Raw genomic sequence first — 19,570 nt, 5'->3', positions numbered from 1 at the left:
GTCTGGAGGTCATTCTTTATTTAGTCTTTCGTTGGTTCAGCTAGCATTGCTTTGACATTTTTTTCAGTGGCATTTTAAGATGGAGTTGTCAAAGTCTACTGCAGAGCTGAGGATGATTGGAAACAGGACCTGCTGCAGGAGCTGACTGTGACTCTGGGATCCAGGGAGGACGGCGCGACCGAATAAAGAAGGCAGCGTTCCTCTATCCCTTCCTCTTTTGCACGTAGACTTTCATTATCAGCACGTCAGCCTTCAAAGCACAGCTTCCTAGCAATTTTGCTAGTCCCTCCAAGCTTTCCTTGTCCTGGCCAATGGGAGAGGCGCGAGCCCCGCCTCCTTCTTCCTAGGGCTGAGCCCACTGAGCATGCGCAGTGGACGTACTCCCGCCACCGCCCATCAGCTGAGACCAGCGGCGGCCGGCGCTGGGCCCCCGAGGTGACAGCGGCCGGAGGACACGGAGAAGGAAGGTTAGGGTAAGAGGAGGTTTGCAGAGGCAGCGCGGGGTGGGGGGTGGGGGGTGGGGATGGGGAGGGCTCGGGAAGGGTACTCCAGGAGCGCAGCCCCCGTTGGCTGTTTTGGGGTGCGCAGGATCGAGCTTCCCCAGGTCGCAGGGCCGGCGCGTCTCCGGCTCCCACGCCCTGCAGTGGACACTCCGAGACTCGCGGCCGTGGATGCTCCGGGGCTGGACCCCATCGCCAGCTCCGTGAGGGCGACAGCTTTGTTCCCATTCTCTTTCGGGTTCTAGTGCAGAAGAACAGCAAAGCAAACGCAATGGGCCCTAGTCATCTGGCCACAGGTTCTTTCTGGGGCCCATTGCGTTTGCTTTGCTGTTTCTTTGACCTACCTCGTGCATGTCTTTAGTTGATTTACCCCAGGACCCTTAACAAAGTATTTCAAGAATTCGCACCTGTGTTTCTAGGTTAAATTCAGACCAAAAAAAAAAAAAAAAAAAAAAAAAAAAAAGGCGTGAACGAGGTGGGGAGAAGCCTCTAGTCAAATGCTAATTTTTCCTTAGCTTTTTAAAAAAATATGCTTAGATTTTATATACATATATCATTTTTTGGTTGCTTCAGATCTTGTATTCTGACAGTAATTATCATTTACAAGGTGTCCGAAATCAGAAGAAGAAAGAAAGAAAAAAAAAAAAAGGAAGTAACCATGGAGTACTGGTTTGGAGTACTGGTTTGGTCCTCTTGGAGGCAGGCATTTCTTTTAGGTGTACTCGTGAAGCTGCACTGGGCAGAGACTGAGAAACTTGTTAAATTGTGTCTTGTGATGTGGATGGCTTTACAAGCTGCCTTCGAAGTTGGCCCCAGGCTTGTGACTAGTTAAGAATTAGGCTGTAGTTTCCCAGTGTGTGGGGAAGTTAATGAAACACTGTATTAACTCGTCGTCGACCTCTGCGTCATTTTCCTTCAGCTAGCTTCCCTCTTACGCTGCTCCCTATTAACACTCATTTCTAATTTTGATTAGGTTCCCAAGTTCATCCAAGTGCTGCTGGTTGAAAGTCGTTAGTAATTATGTTGAGGTCTATGCAGCTAAATGGTGCGCGCACAAGGTCCTGGTTCCGACCTCAGCACTACAGAATAGCGTGGCCATGGCTATGTCTGTGACTGCTACATAAAACGCCCATGGTCTGTTTTGATACTGCAGTGTTTCACTAGAACTTGAAATATTAAAGTGTAAAACCAAACAAACACAGACCCTTGGTGAATTAACCTAGAACCAAATAGTGTGGCATAGTGGTTCAACTGATGAAGGAGCTGGGTTGAAATGCTCTCTTTGGTAGTTTGTGGAAGGAGTACTCATAGAGAAGGCTGAGCACCCTCAGGTGGGTCCATGGATTATCTAAAGGATTCCTCTCCTGTCTTAGGGACTGAAAAGAAACAGTGTGTCTGTTTGGATCGTCTAAGTGTGATCAGTGGTTTGAAGTAGACGTTACATGGACAGAGAGCAACAGCGGTGGCTTTAGCTTCTCTAGCGTGTGGTTACCCCTTGCGGAGAGGAGCTAGTTGTCACGTGGACATCACAGGAAGGGCCTTCTAGAGATAGAACCCAGGAAAGCCAAGGCAAGCAGTAAGCCAGCAGCGGAACGTTAATATCCACTCTGAGGCTGGGCGTGTGTTCTTAGGAAATGAGCACACTTGTCCATTCATACTACAAACGCTTATTCAGGACCTAATTTGTAGCCAAGTGCTAGCGAATAGAGTAGGTCCACGATTCACACTCCCCTGCACACACCCCCACCCCCACACCCCTCCACACACCCACAGATAAAAAACCCTGGGGACAAAAGAGAAGGAAGCTCAGTATTTTATGCTGGTGTTCATGATTAAGAAAGTGAAACTGGCCCTTTGGTTTGAACAGGCTAAATTTCCAGCCGGAAGTCTTAAGGATTCTACTGTGCCTACAGCAGTAACTGTGTGGCAGGGTTTTACATTCAAGAATCTGCATCAAAATTCCCTTTGTTCGTTTCCTTATTGTTCTTTCCACACAGTCTTGAGACAGCCCTCAACCTGGGTGCTGCGCTTTGATCCTCCCTTCTCCTCTTTTAACCTTAGTGTTTATGTGTCTTCATAAAAAGATCATTACTGAGGTGTTGAGCTGAACACTGTGCAATAGGACTTTCTGTGGTGATAGAAATGGACATGCGAGCTGTCCAAGCTGCCGGCCCCTGGCCACATAGAACTTCGGAGCACTTGAAAGGTGGCTTTCGTTTAACCTAATTCGTTTTAATAGTCCATGTCAGTAGTAGCTGTTCTTCAGGCAGAGCAGGTGCATGATGCGTTACATAATTATTTTTGAGCGAAGACACTAGGAATTCCAAGTAGGTTTTCAGCAAGAATACTTTTGTGCGTTGCAGTTAAAGCTGAGGACTGCTGGTGGTTATAGACCACAAACATTTTATGAACAGAGAATTAATTAGGTCACTTGTAAAAATCATGAACTTTAAAGTCATTTATTGATAACTATTTATGTACTCATCTTTTTTTTTTTAACAGAAAACTTAGCCATCGTCTCACTTATTTTGTATTCAAAGAGCCAACTCTTGTCTTTTAAGAGTCCTCATTAATTGGCTCCATCCGTGTAGGCCTGCAGGAAGGTGACGAGTTTGGCTGTGTACTTGACTGTGTCCGCATGTGCTAAGTTGTTGTACAGAAAGCAATAGGATTTAGTCTAGTGTCTGCAAAAAAAAAATGTTAACTTCAAGATTTACTTTCAGATTTTAGGCCCTTTACTCTTCTTAAGCGAGTTATTTGTTTTCCATGATGCCTTGGTTTCTTTGTGGAAACACTAGAATGTTAATTATGTCTGCTGCATAGGCTTTTGAGGGTGAGAAAAAGGCACCACGTGTAGAAATATATTCAGCCCGTTTTCAGATTGATGTTCATTCATCACCCAGGGCTGAACTAACATGGCCATCTCCATATGCTCTCTGATAAAATCCATGCAGATGAAAAGTGGTAGTTCTTATAATGAATGAAGCCTGCTTGTCTCACCAACAGGCATAGTCCCTGGTTTGTTTGCTCTAGTACAGGGACAAGAACAGGCTGTGATTGTGACTGTCTGACTTACTCTTTGGAAAGAAAAAAAAAATCCCTTTAAAAGAAAACACTGAGAAGATCTGCACTGTATGTATATGGATTTTGAGAGTGAAGAGAAAGCCAGAACGTGTAGCAGAAATTAACAAGACTCTGACCTTAGTCTCTGTGGGGGAGGGAGGTTAGGCTGCAGGGGAGCGTGTGGCTGTAAGCCTCTGATGAGGGCCCCGCAGGTGCAGGAGTGCATCAGGCCTGTCCTCTGTGTACACTGGAAAAGCATTTGGTCCCTGGACTGCATTATCTTATTTTGATCCTGGCAGGAGGCCCAGATGCTAAGGATCTTGCCCAAGGTAGAGATTTCTGGTTGCCAGTTACCCTGGCAGCTGAGTAGGCAGTTGATAAGCTCTAGTAACTTCAGAGATATACAGACAGACAGACAGACAGACAGAAGGGTGTGACTTGCAGATGGGCATATGAGACTTATTTGTGCCCCTGGCTAAAGGAGGGATTATTCATATTGCATTGGTATTGCCTGTAAATCGAGGGCACTTTTGGAAGTCTGATAGAAATATGCCACTGAGCCAAGAGAAAATTGTCTTGATCTGCTTATTACAATATTGTCAATAAAAAGGCTTGAGGTACTCACAGATCCCGCGAGGTGACAGTCCTTGAAAACACAAGGAAGAGAAACAAGTCGGCCACAAAGAACATGGAATAGAAAACATACAAAGCGAATGGGTTTTATGGCTGAGAAGCAAAGCGGAGATGAGAAATAATGCGTAGGGACTTTTTTCTCAGAGCGATGTGCATTTTAAGAATCACAGGTGATCATCACACAGCTTTGTTAATATTAAAAGCCACTGGATTATATTATTTAAATGGTTGGATTGCATGGTATATGAATTATATCTTAATAAACATTTTTTAAAGGATGGGGCTAGCAAGATGGCTTAGCAGCTAAGGGCGCTTGTTGCTAAGCCTGATGGCTTGAGTTTGATCCCCGGGACTCACGTGATGGGAGGGGAGAAGTTGCCCTTTGATCTGCTTGTGCTTGTAGTAGCACACACACACCACACACATACACATACAACCACACATACATACACACACACACCACACACATACACACACCACATATACACACATACATACACTACACACATATTGACACATACACATACCACACACACATACACCACACACATATATACACACATACACATACACACACATACACACACATACCACACATACACACACCACATATACACACATACACACACTGCACACATATTAACACACACCATACATATACACATACCACAAACACACACACATGTACACACACATACCACATATGCACACACTACACACATACATACCACACACACATACACAACATACACACAGAGAGAAAATGTTAAAAAAAATTAAAGATATGAATTAGAGAGATCTAATTGGTTCATAGACTGCTTAAAACAGTGTCAGGGTAATTAACTCTCCAGACCTAAGCTGATCTTGATCTCAAGGTCCTTATGTTTTAGTGACACGGTGCTGGGATTGCAGGCGTACAACATCACGCCAAACTTTGCTTGTCTGGCCCTACTCAACCTGGCCCAGTTCTTTACATGGCTGCAATCTGTGTCACCTGCAAGGATGCTTTTTCCTGCTACCCGGTTGCTGTGGGTCAGCTCTTAGCTCAGGTTTGAATTTGCTTTTGATGAAATTGGTTTTCAGTCTCTATCTAGGACCTGGAAAACATACCAAAGCGCCCGAGACTGTCCGATGACCAGGCGCGTTCTAGGACTAACCAGCTGCTTAGCCAGTAGTGTCAGCCCAGCTATAGTGTCTCCTCCCAGCACCTCCCGTTGTGCCTTCCCTACCCTCAGGTTTCCTGTCTGTGAATTCAACCCAATGTTGCATTAAAATTATCATTCAATTCTATCAGTATAGGACACATATATAGATTTCCTATTCTCTAAACAATACATTGTAACAACTACATACATCACATGAGACTTAAGCATAATCAGGTCGTAGTATCTGTGTGCCCTGGTCTGTTGCAAATCCCAGTGGTTTTACACAAGATTATGGTCAAACTGAGTCTGGAGACCAGGCTTCCGCTCTTCTGGAGTCATTTTTTTCTGTGCTAACAAACTTGGGTAACGTTGCAATCTGAACCCTGGGCTTAGATCTCACCTTCATCCATGGGTGGTTCCTGTTACCCTGGACCAGTTACTGCATCTTTGTAAGTCATGGTTCTCTCCAAAGAACAGCTCACGAGGACTGGAAGGAGGTTCAGTTGGGCAGCCGATGTGAAGTGTTTTCACTTCACAGATATGAAGTACGTGTTTAGGTCATCCTTCTCATGCCCTGTCTGGGCTGCCTGCCGCTGATACCAGGCTGGACCCATTTGGTCCAGGCCTGGCTACAAGCTTCCCTTTCCTTTGATAAAAATCATTTGCCCTTTCCACATGTTCTAGATCTGTCCAATTGGTCTTCAAGTCTAAGCCGTTGTTTTCTGTATATATTATACCAAGGTATACAACCTATATTGTTAGGCTTTATAAATGCTTTCTAGAAAATAGCGGTAGTAATTTTCCCTTTTCAACCATATATATAATCTCCCAGGTGGATACTTTGTGGGCTATGTTCACCAATAATTTTAAAAATATTTAATTGTATGACTTTTATGCTTTTTAGGTGACCCTGAGAAAAACCAGATCGCCTACCTGCGTCTGATGAAATCAGCCAGCCAGCCAGCCAGCCATGTCTTACACTCCAGGGATTGGTGGAGACCCTGCCCAGCTGGCACAACGCATCTCTTCTAATATCCAAAAGATCACACAATGCTGTGAGTTCAGTTTCAAGTCAACACCACTGTTGTTTTCAATTATTAATTGAACCTGGTGGTAGTTCAATAAATATAAAAATAAATAAATAAATCTCCAGCAATTGCGGAAGGAAGGAAGGAATAATGGAGGCATTTTCTCAGAATACATCTGAAGAGGTTAAAACTCTTTAGAGTGAGTATAGAGGCAATTCTAATAGAGGAGCAGCGTGCCAGCAAAGGCCCGAGCTGCATGGCTTCTAGTGAAATAAAGATTTACAAGTTGGTGTTTATATTTACTCTGAGACCATCTAGTCCTTGAACTTGAGATCTGTTGGCTTAGTTTTCATAGGTTAAGACCTAGTAAGGACTAGGTAGAGCTCAAAAGATTTATATTTATTAAGAGTAACATCTAGGGCTGGAGAGATGGCTCAGAAGTTAAGAACACTGACTGCTCTTCCAAAGGTCCTGAGTTCAATTCTCAGCAACTACATGGTGGCTCACAACCATCTATAATGTGATCTGATGCCCTCTTCTGGCCTGCAGGTGTACATGCCGACAGAGCACTGTATACATAATAATAAATAAATAAGTCTTTAAAAAAATAAAGAGTAAAATCTGATAGTGCTTAGGGAAACTTTGCTCCTACAAATATGTAATATAAAATTATTTCAGTTTTTGCTGTTGTTGCTGTAACAAAATACACGAGGATGGGCAGGTTATAAAGCAATACATTATTTAGTCACATTTTTGGAGGACAAGAACACAGCACTAGCATCTTCTTGCTTCTGGTGAGGACCTCTTGGCACAGGACATCACACAGCAGGCAGGGAAGCGGGAAGGTGAGGAGAGGTGGCCACGCTCGCTGCTGTAGCGACCACCATCGTCATGAAGACCATCCAGCTCTGAGAGACTAGAAACACAGTAATCACCGCTCAGTGGCAGCTTCCTACATGACCACTTTCATGCGGTCTTTTCATCTATTGAGAGATAGTATGGAAGATGGGGTAGATCTCCCGCCAACTTGCCTTGCTGCAGAGACAGCAAGCCACCAGATGTGGTGTGGCATTTACTCCTCAGCACATGTCCATGTAAATGCTTATGTGTAGCCACATGCATGCATACAGATTTTGGGTTTTAATTTCACCATCACAGCTAATTCACACACTACAGAATATTCTAGCCATCTTTCTCTTAGTGCTTTGACATTAGGACACTGCCAGAACTCTTTGTTTTTATTAATGTAGATCTGGCCTAGAACTCACTCTGAAGACCAGGCTGGCCTTGAACTCACAGAGATCCACCTGCCTCTGCCTCTGGAGTTCTGGGATTAAAGGCACCATCCTATATGACATTCTTGACTGCATGTTAATGCTCTTTTATTCATCAGCCTTACCAACAACTATGACATTACTAAAATACAGAACACTTTCAAATGATCTTACCATTTTTTAAAATGTAATCATTATCCTCTCAAAACTATCCTATGCAAGTGATTTTAAATGAGATGCCAGTGGGCTTTGGAGACAAAAGGAGTAAAGATGATTCTAGAAGGTACTGGTGGCTACTCTGATTTGGAGTAATCAGTGTTTTCTTTGGCTACCAGCAGAGGAGCCATGGAATCATGGCAGGTAGTCGAGGGTGGTCCATCAGGACGATTCCAGCTTCTTGCTCTTCTGCCTTCAGATCACTCTAATCTCTCTGTGGCTCCCTTGCTGCTGGTTCTACACGTCACTGACCGGCCTCAGGCAAATGTAATCCCCTGTGTGAAATCAAAGGGAGCTAATCGTTCAGTTTACACATCTGGAAAACCCAGACCTTTTGCAAGAAGGGATGCCAAAGCAGACGAAATCTCCTCGCTCGTATTATGACATGGTGCTGGGGATCCGGGAGGCTGAGGGATGGCTGTCCCACTCTGGGATTAGAGAAGTGGTGAGCTAGAGACAGTTCAAAAGGTACCCAGAGTGCAGGGCATGTGCAGCATGAACCAGAAGGAGGAAAGGGCTGGTCTGAATCAGGCCATGCTTGCTCAGAAAGAGATCGGTCGTTCTAGGCATATGAGAAGGGGTAGCCTGACCCAGGGTTGAATATGACAGTGTGGACAACAGCTAAATACACAGCTTAATTATCGCCTATAGCAATTGGCTTCCCCCAGCCATCCCACTTCCCCAACCCTTAAGAGAGGACCAGGCTGAGCCCTGTGGTCCAGGCCTACAATTACAGATACTCAGAAGGCTGGGGCAAGAAGATTGCATGTTCAAGGCTTGCCTGGGCAACGTAGTGAGACCCTGTCTCAAAATAAAATAAAATTAAAACGATGGCTAGGGATATAGTTCTATAATAGGGCTCTTAGCTAGGATGTGCATGATTCAATATAATAATTAAAATATTATTTAATGAAGACAGACCATTAAATCAAGAAAGGGTCCAATCACTGTCTTCAGATATGCGAAGTACTGTCTGTCGAGTATGAATCTGAAACCATATGCTCTGTCCATTGGGGATACCTTATAAGTTTGAAGCTCCTGGGAGTTAGGCCCCAAGATAAGACAGAGGAGGGGCTTTTGAAAATCCAAATTGCTCAAGGGTGGCTTTGCCTCTCTAGAGTGAGTGTTGTTACTAGAGTGGCTAGAAATAGTGGTCACCTAATTCCCAGGTCATTTACTCAGAAATGCAAATATCGGAAGGACGGTTCAGAGTGAGTGACTTTTAACTGGGACCCTATGTTTTGGTTCATTCAACAGTAGTTCTCTGATACAGGTTCAGAGACTGTGAACATAGCTGTAAAAAAATGCATAAGGTTCTGTCTTGATGTAAGTTCACAGAGGTGTTGGAAATGGCGTGTGGTATAAAGTTAATAAGCAACACAGCCTCCTATGAGGGAAGGGATGTGGAAGCAGGCAGCTGGGCGCGTTGTTGCTTAGATGGACCCTGGATGTGGGAGGAAAGCCTGACAGAAACAGAGAGAGAGAGAGAGAGAGAGAGAGAGAGAGAGAGAGAGAGAGAGAGAGAGAGAGAGAGAGAGAGAGAGAGAGCGCTACAGGGGCGAGTCACATGGAGGGGATCGCTAGCAATAAACATCCCGAAGCAGCCTAGAGCTTGAGTTGCTCAGAAAATAGGGAGACCAAACAAACCTCGAGTCCAAAGCACTGTACTTGAGGCTGAAGTAACAGGAGCGGGGATGAGAGGCAGCCTGAAGAGTTGCCTAGGCCTCTGTCTGCGCTGTGGGGAGTTTAGACGGCACTGTTCAAGGCAGTGACAATCGATCGCTGAAAGCTTGAGACCAGACAGGGTCCTCCTCACTTTGAAAGGCCGCTATGTAGAGAACAGACATCAGGAGAGTGAGAGGCATGCATTGCTCTTTGCAGAGGTCTACAGAGAGAGATTTCTATCAATGGGATAGAGAGACCTCGTGTGGGTGGGTGGGGCAGAAGAGGAGGAGCCACGCTTTTTGCACAGGAGTACCTGGTTACAAGTATGAAGGGGATGAGAAAAACCATCATCCAGGACTACTTGGAGGGAGATTTTGTTTCCTTCTAAGTACATGTTTTTATTTATACTACAGTTCTGGGGAGAAGCGTGATCACTGGTCAAGTAAATTGTGAAAAGGCTTTTGGACATCTAAATGGAGGTGTCAGACAGTTGAGGACATATGAATTTGGAAATCGGGATCCGTATCACAATTTGGAACTTGGGATCATAGCACTGATGGTATTTATGGTATTTAAATCCATGGATCTGAATTAAACTCAAAAGGATTTGGGGAAAAGGACTGGGGAGCTAAAAACGTTAGAAGTCAAGAAGAAAGTAGCAGGAAGGATTTGAGTAAACAGAGAAATAAGAGCAAAATCAAGACAAAGCAGCTTACTAGAAGTCAGAGAAATCCCCCCCCCCCAAGACAGCATTTCTCTGTCTTGTTCAGAAAGAGATCGGTCATTCTAGACATATGAGAAGGGGTAGCCTGACCCAGGGTTGAATATGACAGTGTGGACAACAGCTAAATACACAGCTAACCCTTGCTGTCCTGGAACTCATTATGTAGACCAGGCTGGCCTCAAACTCACAGAGGTCCACCTGCCTCTGCCTCCCTAGTGCTGGCATTAAAAGTGTGCAACACCACCACTCTCTCTTTCCACTTTCAATGTCTTTCTTGCCTTAGGTCTTTTCCAGGATGACCTAGACAGGCCACAGCCCCTGCTTTCCCGTGGTTGATTTGCCCCAGGATTAAAGCTGTGAGCCACCACTGCCAGTGAACGATTTCGGTCAGAGCAGGGATCACATTTGTTTGTTTGTTTGTTTGTTTTTTAAACTAGAAAAATGGTAACTCCAGGATTTTAGAATATAAAGAAGAGTCTTTCTAGGCCAGAGGAGACTGGAAATGTACCACACAGAGCAGCAGTCTCAAACTGTGGGGTCTCAGCTCTTTTATTATCAACTGGCCCTTACACAGCGGTCGCCTAAGGGCATCAGAAAACACAGGTATTTGCATTACGATTCATAACACTAGGAAAATTACAGTTATGAAGCAGCAATGAAATATATTAAAGCATCACGGGTTACTAGAGGAAGGTTGAGGACCGCTGCTCTAGAGAGAGCTCTGCCTTTCGTCTGCTCTGCAAGGTGAGGCCAAGTGTGCTACAGGGGAAAGTGTAATCCATCAGAGATGTAAAGGGAGGTAGGAGATGGGTGTAGAAGGCTTGCACAGCTGCGATGGGAACGCACAGGCCAGGAGGAGGAAGAGTAGGAGGGGTCAGCGGGTTGATGCCAACCTGAGATTGGTCATGACTTTATGCCTAGCACTTCCGTTTCTAATTTTTGAAGCTCCGTGTCTGACGGAAAGGACGTTTAGAGTGAAACCGAGTGGCTGGTAGAAGTCTAGCCTCCCATTCTGATGAGAGCTGTGTAGAAGCATGTGGAAGTGAAAGGCAGAAGTGTGAAATTTCAGTTCTCCTTCCCCCCACTCTGACAATGCTATTAATACTGGTAGAGCGGCGGAGCAGGGGTCCTCTGCACCGCAGGTAGGCTCTTCCTCTGACACTAACGTTTGCATCTTTTAAGCTGGTGACCTTCCAGATGGCCAGGGTTTACAGATGGGTCCAGGGAAGGTATGGTGAGTAAGGCAGCTAGGATGTGGGGATCTCGCTCAAGCAGAATGCAAAGCTTCCTGGAACTGCAGTGTTCCTGCTAGTCTTGATCAGATAAATAAAGGCTTACATGAATATTGAGTCTTGCAGATTATTTTATGCCAAAAAACGAAAACAACAACAGTTTTTTTGATTATTAGAGGAAGTCAAGAATAATATGTAGCAAGACTATAAATTTTTCCTCTTTCACCAGTACTCTGGCAGTTCTGTTCTGCAAAGCATCGCATAGATGAGCCTTTGTTTTTCCTGAGGTAGTGAGTATTGACTCCAGGGCCTCATGAATGTGAGGCAAGGGCCCCACCACTGAGCTGTGTCTCCAGAATCCTTAGCCCTAAAACAGTATTTTAAAGTAAGTGATTTTTGCTGCTAAATAACTTTTTGTTGAAGGGGATCTATGCTGTTATAAATCTGCTTTAGTAGTAAACATTTACGCTATGGCAGTGATATAATTTATGGTGAACAAAATATTTAGATAGGTGTTTACACATAATATGTAACGGGCATGTGCTATATATTGTAGATGTTTACTTGCATTGAAACAACCTGACCTTTAAGTGGCAATTTGAACAGCTAGAACTAACTGGAAGTTTATGGATTTCTTTGTGGCTCCTCTATGGAACGTTAAAGCGATGCAGTGGATATTTTTATCCCTTGGTGTAGGATATTGATCCTAGCAGAGTTGGTAAGACATTCATTCCTGCTTCCAGCCCTCCCTACTGTGCCTGTGTGCCATGGCCAGTGCTTTCTGTCCCAGGCCTGTTACTGGCATCTAGTCCTTCTTAGCTCAAGCTTTCTGAAAGCTGTTTCCAGCAGCCTGGAGGTTGGGATGCAAATGAGCCTCCTGTCTCAGAGCTGCTGAGGGGTTCTTAGTTTCTCAAAGTTTGAGCTCATGGTTTAACAGTTGCATCAGGATATCTGTCATTACATCCTGCCACCCTGTATTTTCCCTGAGACAACTCCTGCCTGTGATGTAGGAGGCCCACAAGCCTTTGTGGGATGACCAGCAAGTACTTTAACATGGGCCATGCATGCATCTTCCTCAAAGACCTCATAGAAATTGTCTGCAGAAAAACGCAGGGAACTTGTATTGTTGAAGTGCTGAAAAAATACATCGACATCTCCAGCATAACATTTTTACTTTTAGAAGCTGGCATATTTATTACTAAGATGTCTATGTGACGAGCACGCAGCCCAGTGGCTATCCACCACCATATTGTACAGATCAGGGCACACATACCCTTCCTCCACGTCCGTCAAAGGTTAGCGGGATCCTGAGTTGTTAGCATCACTAACTAACTTACCTGATTCTCAAGCATCACCAGATAGTTAATAAGTGTTTTATTTTGTGTTGAGCTGTTATGAATCATAGTGTAGATATCTGCTATACAGGATATCTGACATATGACCATCAAAAGGGTTGAGGACCACTAGGCTAGAGTACCCCCAGGATTATGTAGTAGTTTCTGATAATAGAAGGTAGGAGTTGTGGGCATAGATGTTTCTAGAGTGAGTCATGCTAAAATTAATTGAATTAAGAATTGAAGAAAATTGATAAATAGAACTGAGAACAGCTAACTATGAGATAGTATCTGAAGAAAAATAATTTCCACATATAGTTGTTACAGTTAAGTCTTTGCCATTAATGGGTAGTTACAAACCCAGGGTCTCACAGACGGCCCTAGTTACCTTCTGTGGAACAAAACAAAAAGTAATGGATGTGGTAAAGAGATTTGTAAAGGAGTGTGGCTGGCAAAAGCAGAAGAGAAAGAGAGAGTAGCCAGAATGCATCATATACATGTATGAAATTGTCAAAGAATACAATTTGTCAATAAAAAAAATGCATTCTGGCAGTTGAGTAAATATTTTAAAGGAAAAATCTGAGGTGGTTAAAAACTTTCAGAAAGCAAACTCATCAAAATACATTGGTGACAAGGTCATATTGGCGGTTGGAGAGATGGCTCAGCAGTTAAGAGTTCTGGCTGCTCTTGCTGAGGACCCAGGTTCATCCCCAGCACACACATGATGGTTACTCACAACCATCTATAATGCCAGTTCCTGGGGATATGACGCCCTCTTCTGGCCTGCCTGGGCATTACATGCACATGGTTCACATACATACATGCAGGCAGAATGCTCATGCACACAAAATAAAAAGTAAACATCTCCAAAAGGAAATCAGAATTTGAGTACAGACTTCTGCTGAAGCTTGCATAGTAATATCTTTGGGAATGTGCCAAGTGAATGCTTGAGCCTTTGCTAGATGTAAATGGTAAGCTACAGAAACATGTTTTCTGTTGAATCATTTGTTTCCTTTTTTTTTAAATCATATGTCTCCCATAGAGTCAATTATCTCATTAGATGCAATCTTGATTAGAATTTTAAAAGAACCATGATGTCTCTGTGCTGTTCAGTAACTGTTCTTACTTCACACGGTCTGTTCTTGTTAAGAAGAATCTCTGTTTAGCTCCTGAGCCCGTAAGGCTTTTAGGACTCTAAATGAAGTAAGACTTTTCTACAAAAAAAAAAAAAAAAAAAAAAAAAGAAAAAAAAAAAAAGAAAAAGAAAGAAAGAAAAAGAAAAAGAAATAGGTGGGAGTGGATCCGGGAGGAATTGCGGGAGGAGTTGGGAGTGAGTCTAGTCAAAGTACATTGTCTAAAATCCTCAAAGAATTAATAAAAACTTTTATTTATTTATTTTGGTTTTTGAGACAGGGTCTCTTTGTGTATCCTTGGCTGTCCTGGACTCACTTTGTAGACCAGGCTGGCCTCGAGCTCACAGTGATCCGCCTGCCTCTGCCCCCCCAAGTGCTGGGATTAAAGGCGTGTGCCACCATGCCCTGCCTAATAAAAACATTTTTAAAGTATGGGTCATCTGTTGTTCTTGGAGGAAACGTGTTTTGGTCTATTGGAAAGATACTTATTTTTGCTACTTAACCCATGACTGCACAAAAGGGAAGCTCGAATCTTGACTTTTCTTTTTGGAGGCAGAGCACACTTTTCTGTAAAAAGAGCTCCAGTCCTCAGAAGTAGGTAGATTTGCAGGAATCCTGTGTTTACTCGGAAATGGGGAGTGATTTTTCTCCAGTGGTCTTTGGTAGACTGAGAAGGTGGCAGGTGGAGGAACAGGAGTAGAAAACTCGCCCCCTCCCTCCTCCTATGTGGTCACAACATTTGGAAATAGGTGGCTGGGATTATTCCCCCCTCCCCCTTGCATGTCAGTAGCTTTGGTGCTGTAATTTTCTCCCACCCAGGTTGTTGACACAATGCAGAGACACGTAGGAACAGATGTCTTAACCATGGGACTCTCAGTGGCTGTGTCTCACCTGAGGGCCTTTGTGCTTGCTTTTCTTTCAGATACCTCTGTTGGGGCGTACCAGTGCTCTCGGTACATTTCCTTAGTGATGTCGTATTTGACCTGTCCTCTAATCATTTCCTCATAGGCTTGCTTTGTTTTTATAATGTCTATTACCAGAAAAATCAAAGTATAATTACTATTTTTCCCTTGTATTCTCCCAATAAAATGTTAGTCTTTAAGAGAAAGGTTTTAGTATCTTAGCCACCAAAGTACTTATACAATTTAAAAAAAAAAGAAAACAAGGTTATAATATTCAAAGGTATATATAGGTGTATGTGTGTGTGTGTGTGTGTGTGTGTGTATATATTTTTTTTTACTATTTACTTTTTCTCCTCTATCTGCTAGCTCCATGTCTTTCATTGTTGGATGTTGCATCCATCTTTTAATGATTCTCTATCCATGGAAATTTTATTTCAAGATTAAATATATGTTTATGAGTTGGGGATTTTAACATCTATAGTTTCCAGGTGATCTACAAAGGTAAAGTGTGATGCTGCCCATATGATCAATGTCCCCATGTGTACATATTGTGCTACATTTATTCAAGTAATTGCAGTTACTTTAGCTTCATTTACCAGGAACATAATCTATGCCCAGTGACTGACTGGATGACAGTGCTTCCCTTTTATGAGATTACAGTTTGTGGTCAGTTGTGCAATGGCCCCGTGTGTGTTTGCTTGGCTAGTGTTTCTCTCCTGGAATTATTTTGACAGCACTTCCTCCTCACCTCTTTGATTTCTTTATTGGAACTGTTTCCTTGTCTGTTCTGCAGCAATACCTGAGCAGCACTTCTCATGACAGAGTCATTGCCTTTTATGTGTATACCAAACAGGTTTTTTTTTCTTACAGTAGTTGCTACCATTTGGTGCTTAGGAAGAGTCCACACAGGACATGGACAGTGTCCTGCTTTGCCGTGTTCATGTCCCTAGTCTTCCATTCATGGTATAGTTAGCATGGTCACTGAAGAAGCCATTGCTAGGGTAATGTGAGTTGTGGCCACTTACTTCTGTAGGGTAGATTTACCTTCAGCCCCTTTGAAGTCATAGAAGACAGCCACAGACATCACCAAGAGCAGATTGTGATGAACCATTGTTCTCCTGCTCAGGAACGTGGAAGCATTCAATAAAGTACCCCCGAGGCCTGCTCACTGGGGAAGCTCAGAGGCCTGCCTTGCTGCTGGCCATGTGTGGGAAGTAGGCTGGTCTGCACACATCTGGTGATTTTAGTTATATTGTCCTTCTGGCATGTATCTAAGGTCATTTGGTGTTGTGTGTGTGTTTGTTTGTTTGTTTTCTGGGAGTGCATCTTACTCTGTGGCTCCTGTTGGTAAATACCTCAGCTTCCAGAATGCTGAGGTTATAACACATACAATCCTGTCTGCAGTCTTAATCTCGTATTTTAGTTTTTAAATTTCATGTGGGTATGGTGTGTGTGTGTGCGTGTGTGTGTGTGTGTGTGTGTGTGTGTGTGTGTATGTTTAAGTATATATGCACGAGCATATGTCTCTTGTGTAGAGGTCAAAGGGCAACCTCAGGAATCAGTCCTTGCCTTCTGACTCACTTGGGACAGGGTGTTTTTGCTGTGTTGCCTAAACCAGGTTGGCTGTCCAGTGGGCTCCTGGGGAACCTCCTGTCTCAGCCTTCACCGTTCCATGGGAGCCCTGGGAATATAGACACCTGCAGCCGTGCTTGCTCTCCATGTGTTCTAGGGTCTTAAATTCAGCATCTTAAGCTTGCATGGCAAACATTTTACCCACTGAGCCATCTACCCAACCTTAACCTAGAAATTTAAAGCACTGTTTTTTTTCTTTTTTAATTGTGTATGCTGTGCCTCAAATTAAGCATTGTGTAGTTTTAAATGATCTTATCACATTTTACCAACCAGTCTATCAGATGAGAAAGTTTAGTTTTGGAGTACATGTGACTTAAAGTCACTTGCTCAAGTTCATACTGTGGGGAGGTTTGTGTTGGATCTCGGGACACTCTGCATATTTAAGATCAAGTTCGTGTTGTATTGTTCCAGAGTATAACTTGTGTGTTTGTAAAACTTGTCCATGTTTATAAAGCATCTATGGTGTGATGGGCAGTCTGCATGTTAGAGGTCTATCAGGGAGTAAAGCAGATGTTTGCATCTGTTGAGTGAACCTTTAGCGATAAACTAATAAGGTAAAGATATGAGTTAAAAAGAAAGATCAAGTGATTTGAACGATGGCAATAACAAAAGTGTACTATGTGCTGGAGGGACACTGCACAGACCTTGGAGGAGGGTACCTGAGGACCAAGCAGGCTTGCCAAGGAGTTAATGGTTGAGCTGGTACTTGAACTCATTGCTGAGGCAATTTGCAGAAGGCATCTTGCTGTACCCAGGAGTGCTTTGAATGGGGAAAGCTGTTCAGGTGACAGCTCCCCTGGGGTATTAGAGGGGGAGCCAGTGCCAGCTTAGATCTGCCTCTCAGGCTGCTGTAAAGCCCTTTCCCATGGGTGATGTGCCTGGCATGGCCCTGGGATTGTGGAGGAGGCACAGTGTGTGACATATTCTTGGAGTGTGAACTCGTGGTCCAAGGGCGGAGGATCACTTTTGGGAGCAATGGAAGGATCAGCTGCTTGTGTATTGAAATCGGCAGGAATTAAGACAGGCATCTGGCCGAGCAAGATAAGAGTGAGCCAAGAGCTACAGCTATCACAAGAGGCAAATGTGGCTGGGAAGCCAGAATACCTAAAACAGGCCTGGACAGAGGGGATGGGTTTTGGCACTGGCTGCACACCAGTTCTTTCTGGTACTCCAGAGTTCACAATTTGCCCTTCCTTTTCTTTCCAGAGTGATTCTACTTTTAGCCTCCTTTTGTTTGTTTGTGAAGTGTGTGTGTGTGTGTGTGTGTGTGTGTGTGTGTGTGTGTGTATGTGTGTGTGTGTGTGTGTGTTGCTTTTAATTTGATCACTTTACATCCCGATTGTAGCCCCCTCCCTCATCACCTGATCCCACTCTCCCTTCCTCATACCCTCTCCCTCTCTCCCCTAGTCCTCAGAAAGGAGAGCCCTACTCCACTGACATCTGATCTCCACCTAGTAAACCTCATCTGGACTGCCTGTATCCTCTGCCTCTGTGGCATGGCAAGGCCGCCCCACCAGGGGGATGTGATCAATGTGTGTGGGACAGAGCCCATGTCAGAAGTAGTCCCTACTCGCCATATTATGGGACCCACAAGGAGACTGCGCTGCCTATCGACTACATCTGAGCAGAGGGTCTAGGTCCTCACCATGCATGGTCCTTGGTTGGTGCACCAGTCTCTGCAGTGCCACCCACCCCAGGATTTGTTGGCTCTATTGATCTCCTTGTGGAGCTCCTGACCCCTCCAGGTCCCTCTATTCTCCAACTCTTCCATAAGACTCCCTGTGCTCCACCCAGGAGTTTGTCTGTGGGTCTCAGCATCTGCTTGGATGTCCTGCTGGGTGGAGTCTTTCAGAGGACCTCTATGGTAGGCTGCCTTCCTGTTCCTTCTCTTCAACCACTTCCGTTATCTATTCTATTTGTCCTTCTGAATGAGAATTTAAAAGTCTCACTACAGACCTCCTTGTTATTTAGTTTCTTTAGTTCTGTGCTAAATGGCTAATATCTACTTATAAGTAAGTACATACCATGTGTGTCTTTCTGGATCTGGCTTACCTCACTCAGGATGATCATTTCTAGTTTCATTTGCCTGAAACTTTCAAGATTTCCTTGTTTTTAGTAGCTGAGTAGTCTTCCAAACCCCTTTAGTGGCTATTATCTGGCTAGCTATGCTATTCTTTTGTGACCTTCCTTTCCACATTTTCAGATCTTCTTTTGTGTGACTGTCATTCTGTGGGAGCACTTTGATTCTCAGGGCGGGAGATGGATGTGTGGAAAAGAAAGTGACCATTTTCCTGGCTCAAGGACTCCTTTTCCCTGTGCCCCCCACCCCAGCCCCCAGAGGCGATGATCCCTTCCTTCGGTCCCTCACAGGATTGTCTTGGCATTGGAGGGTGGTTCCTAAGTCGTGATCTCTAGAGTCCAAGATACACAGCCACCTCTTTCCAAGCTGTTCCTCTCCTTGTAGAGGACGGTTAGCCTTCCATTTTGAGTTCAAACCTTCTACCTACCCACCTTGGCAGCCTGCTCAGTAACTTTCCTGCCCAGCACTAGCCAGTGGGTCGGGATCTCTCTCTTTCTTCTCTCTTCCTCTTTCAGGTTGAAACCTAACTATGTTGCTTATAGACCTTGAACACATGGTCTAAAAATAGTTGTATACATGGTTTTTTTTGTTTTGTTTTGTTTTGTTTTGTTTTTTATAGTGGCACAGGAAAAAAATTTCATAGCATGCGTTTTTCTGCTTGTGTTGCTGTGTAGATGCTCAAGAGTTTTTTTAATTGGTTGCTTGTTTTGTTTTGTTTTGGATTCTGGGTTAGGCATGCTCCATTGAGAGTGAAGTTCCCTCAGTGACAGCCAGCAGCTCCGCCCCCCTTACTTGACTCCTGAATTTTCTGTGGTTACCTGCCTGGTAGCCAGCCGCTTTATTTCTGTTCCTTTGGCCTATGGCTATACAACCTTAAGTTGATTTTAATACTTCTGAAAATGTAAGTCATACGGGTTCCCCGCCCCCACCCCACACAGATGTTCCATGCGTCCAGATAGGCAGAGGGAAGGAGGGAAAAGGCTCAGCATCCAGCTTCTACTGCATTCCC

General features: G+C 44.1%; 1 protein-coding gene across 3 annotated transcripts in view; it reads left to right on the top strand.

Moving 5' to 3' along the window:
- Positions 1–335: 335 nt before the first annotated feature.
- STX7 (syntaxin 7) overlaps positions 336–19,570 on the top strand; it is a 38,330-nt gene continuing 19,095 nt past the window's right edge. The window contains exons 1-2 of one of the 3 annotated variants that reach the window (XM_084777979.1): positions 336–473; positions 6,246–6,396. In XM_084777979.1, the coding sequence (XP_084634105.1) occupies positions 6,312–6,396 (85 nt within the window). In that variant the 5' untranslated portion in view covers positions 336–473; positions 6,246–6,311. Of the gene's footprint in view, positions 484–6,245; positions 6,397–19,570 lie in introns of all 3 variants that reach the window. The other 2 variants (XM_084777980.1, XM_084777981.1) reach the window with 2 other exon arrangements.

Source organism: Acomys minous (genome assembly GCF_964271855.1).
Source record: "Acomys minous genome assembly, chromosome: 3".
Taxonomy (NCBI): domain Eukaryota; kingdom Metazoa; phylum Chordata; class Mammalia; order Rodentia; family Muridae; genus Acomys; species Acomys minous.
Note: the sequence above shows the minus strand (reverse complement) of the source record. Positions and strands in the feature narration are given on the sequence as shown.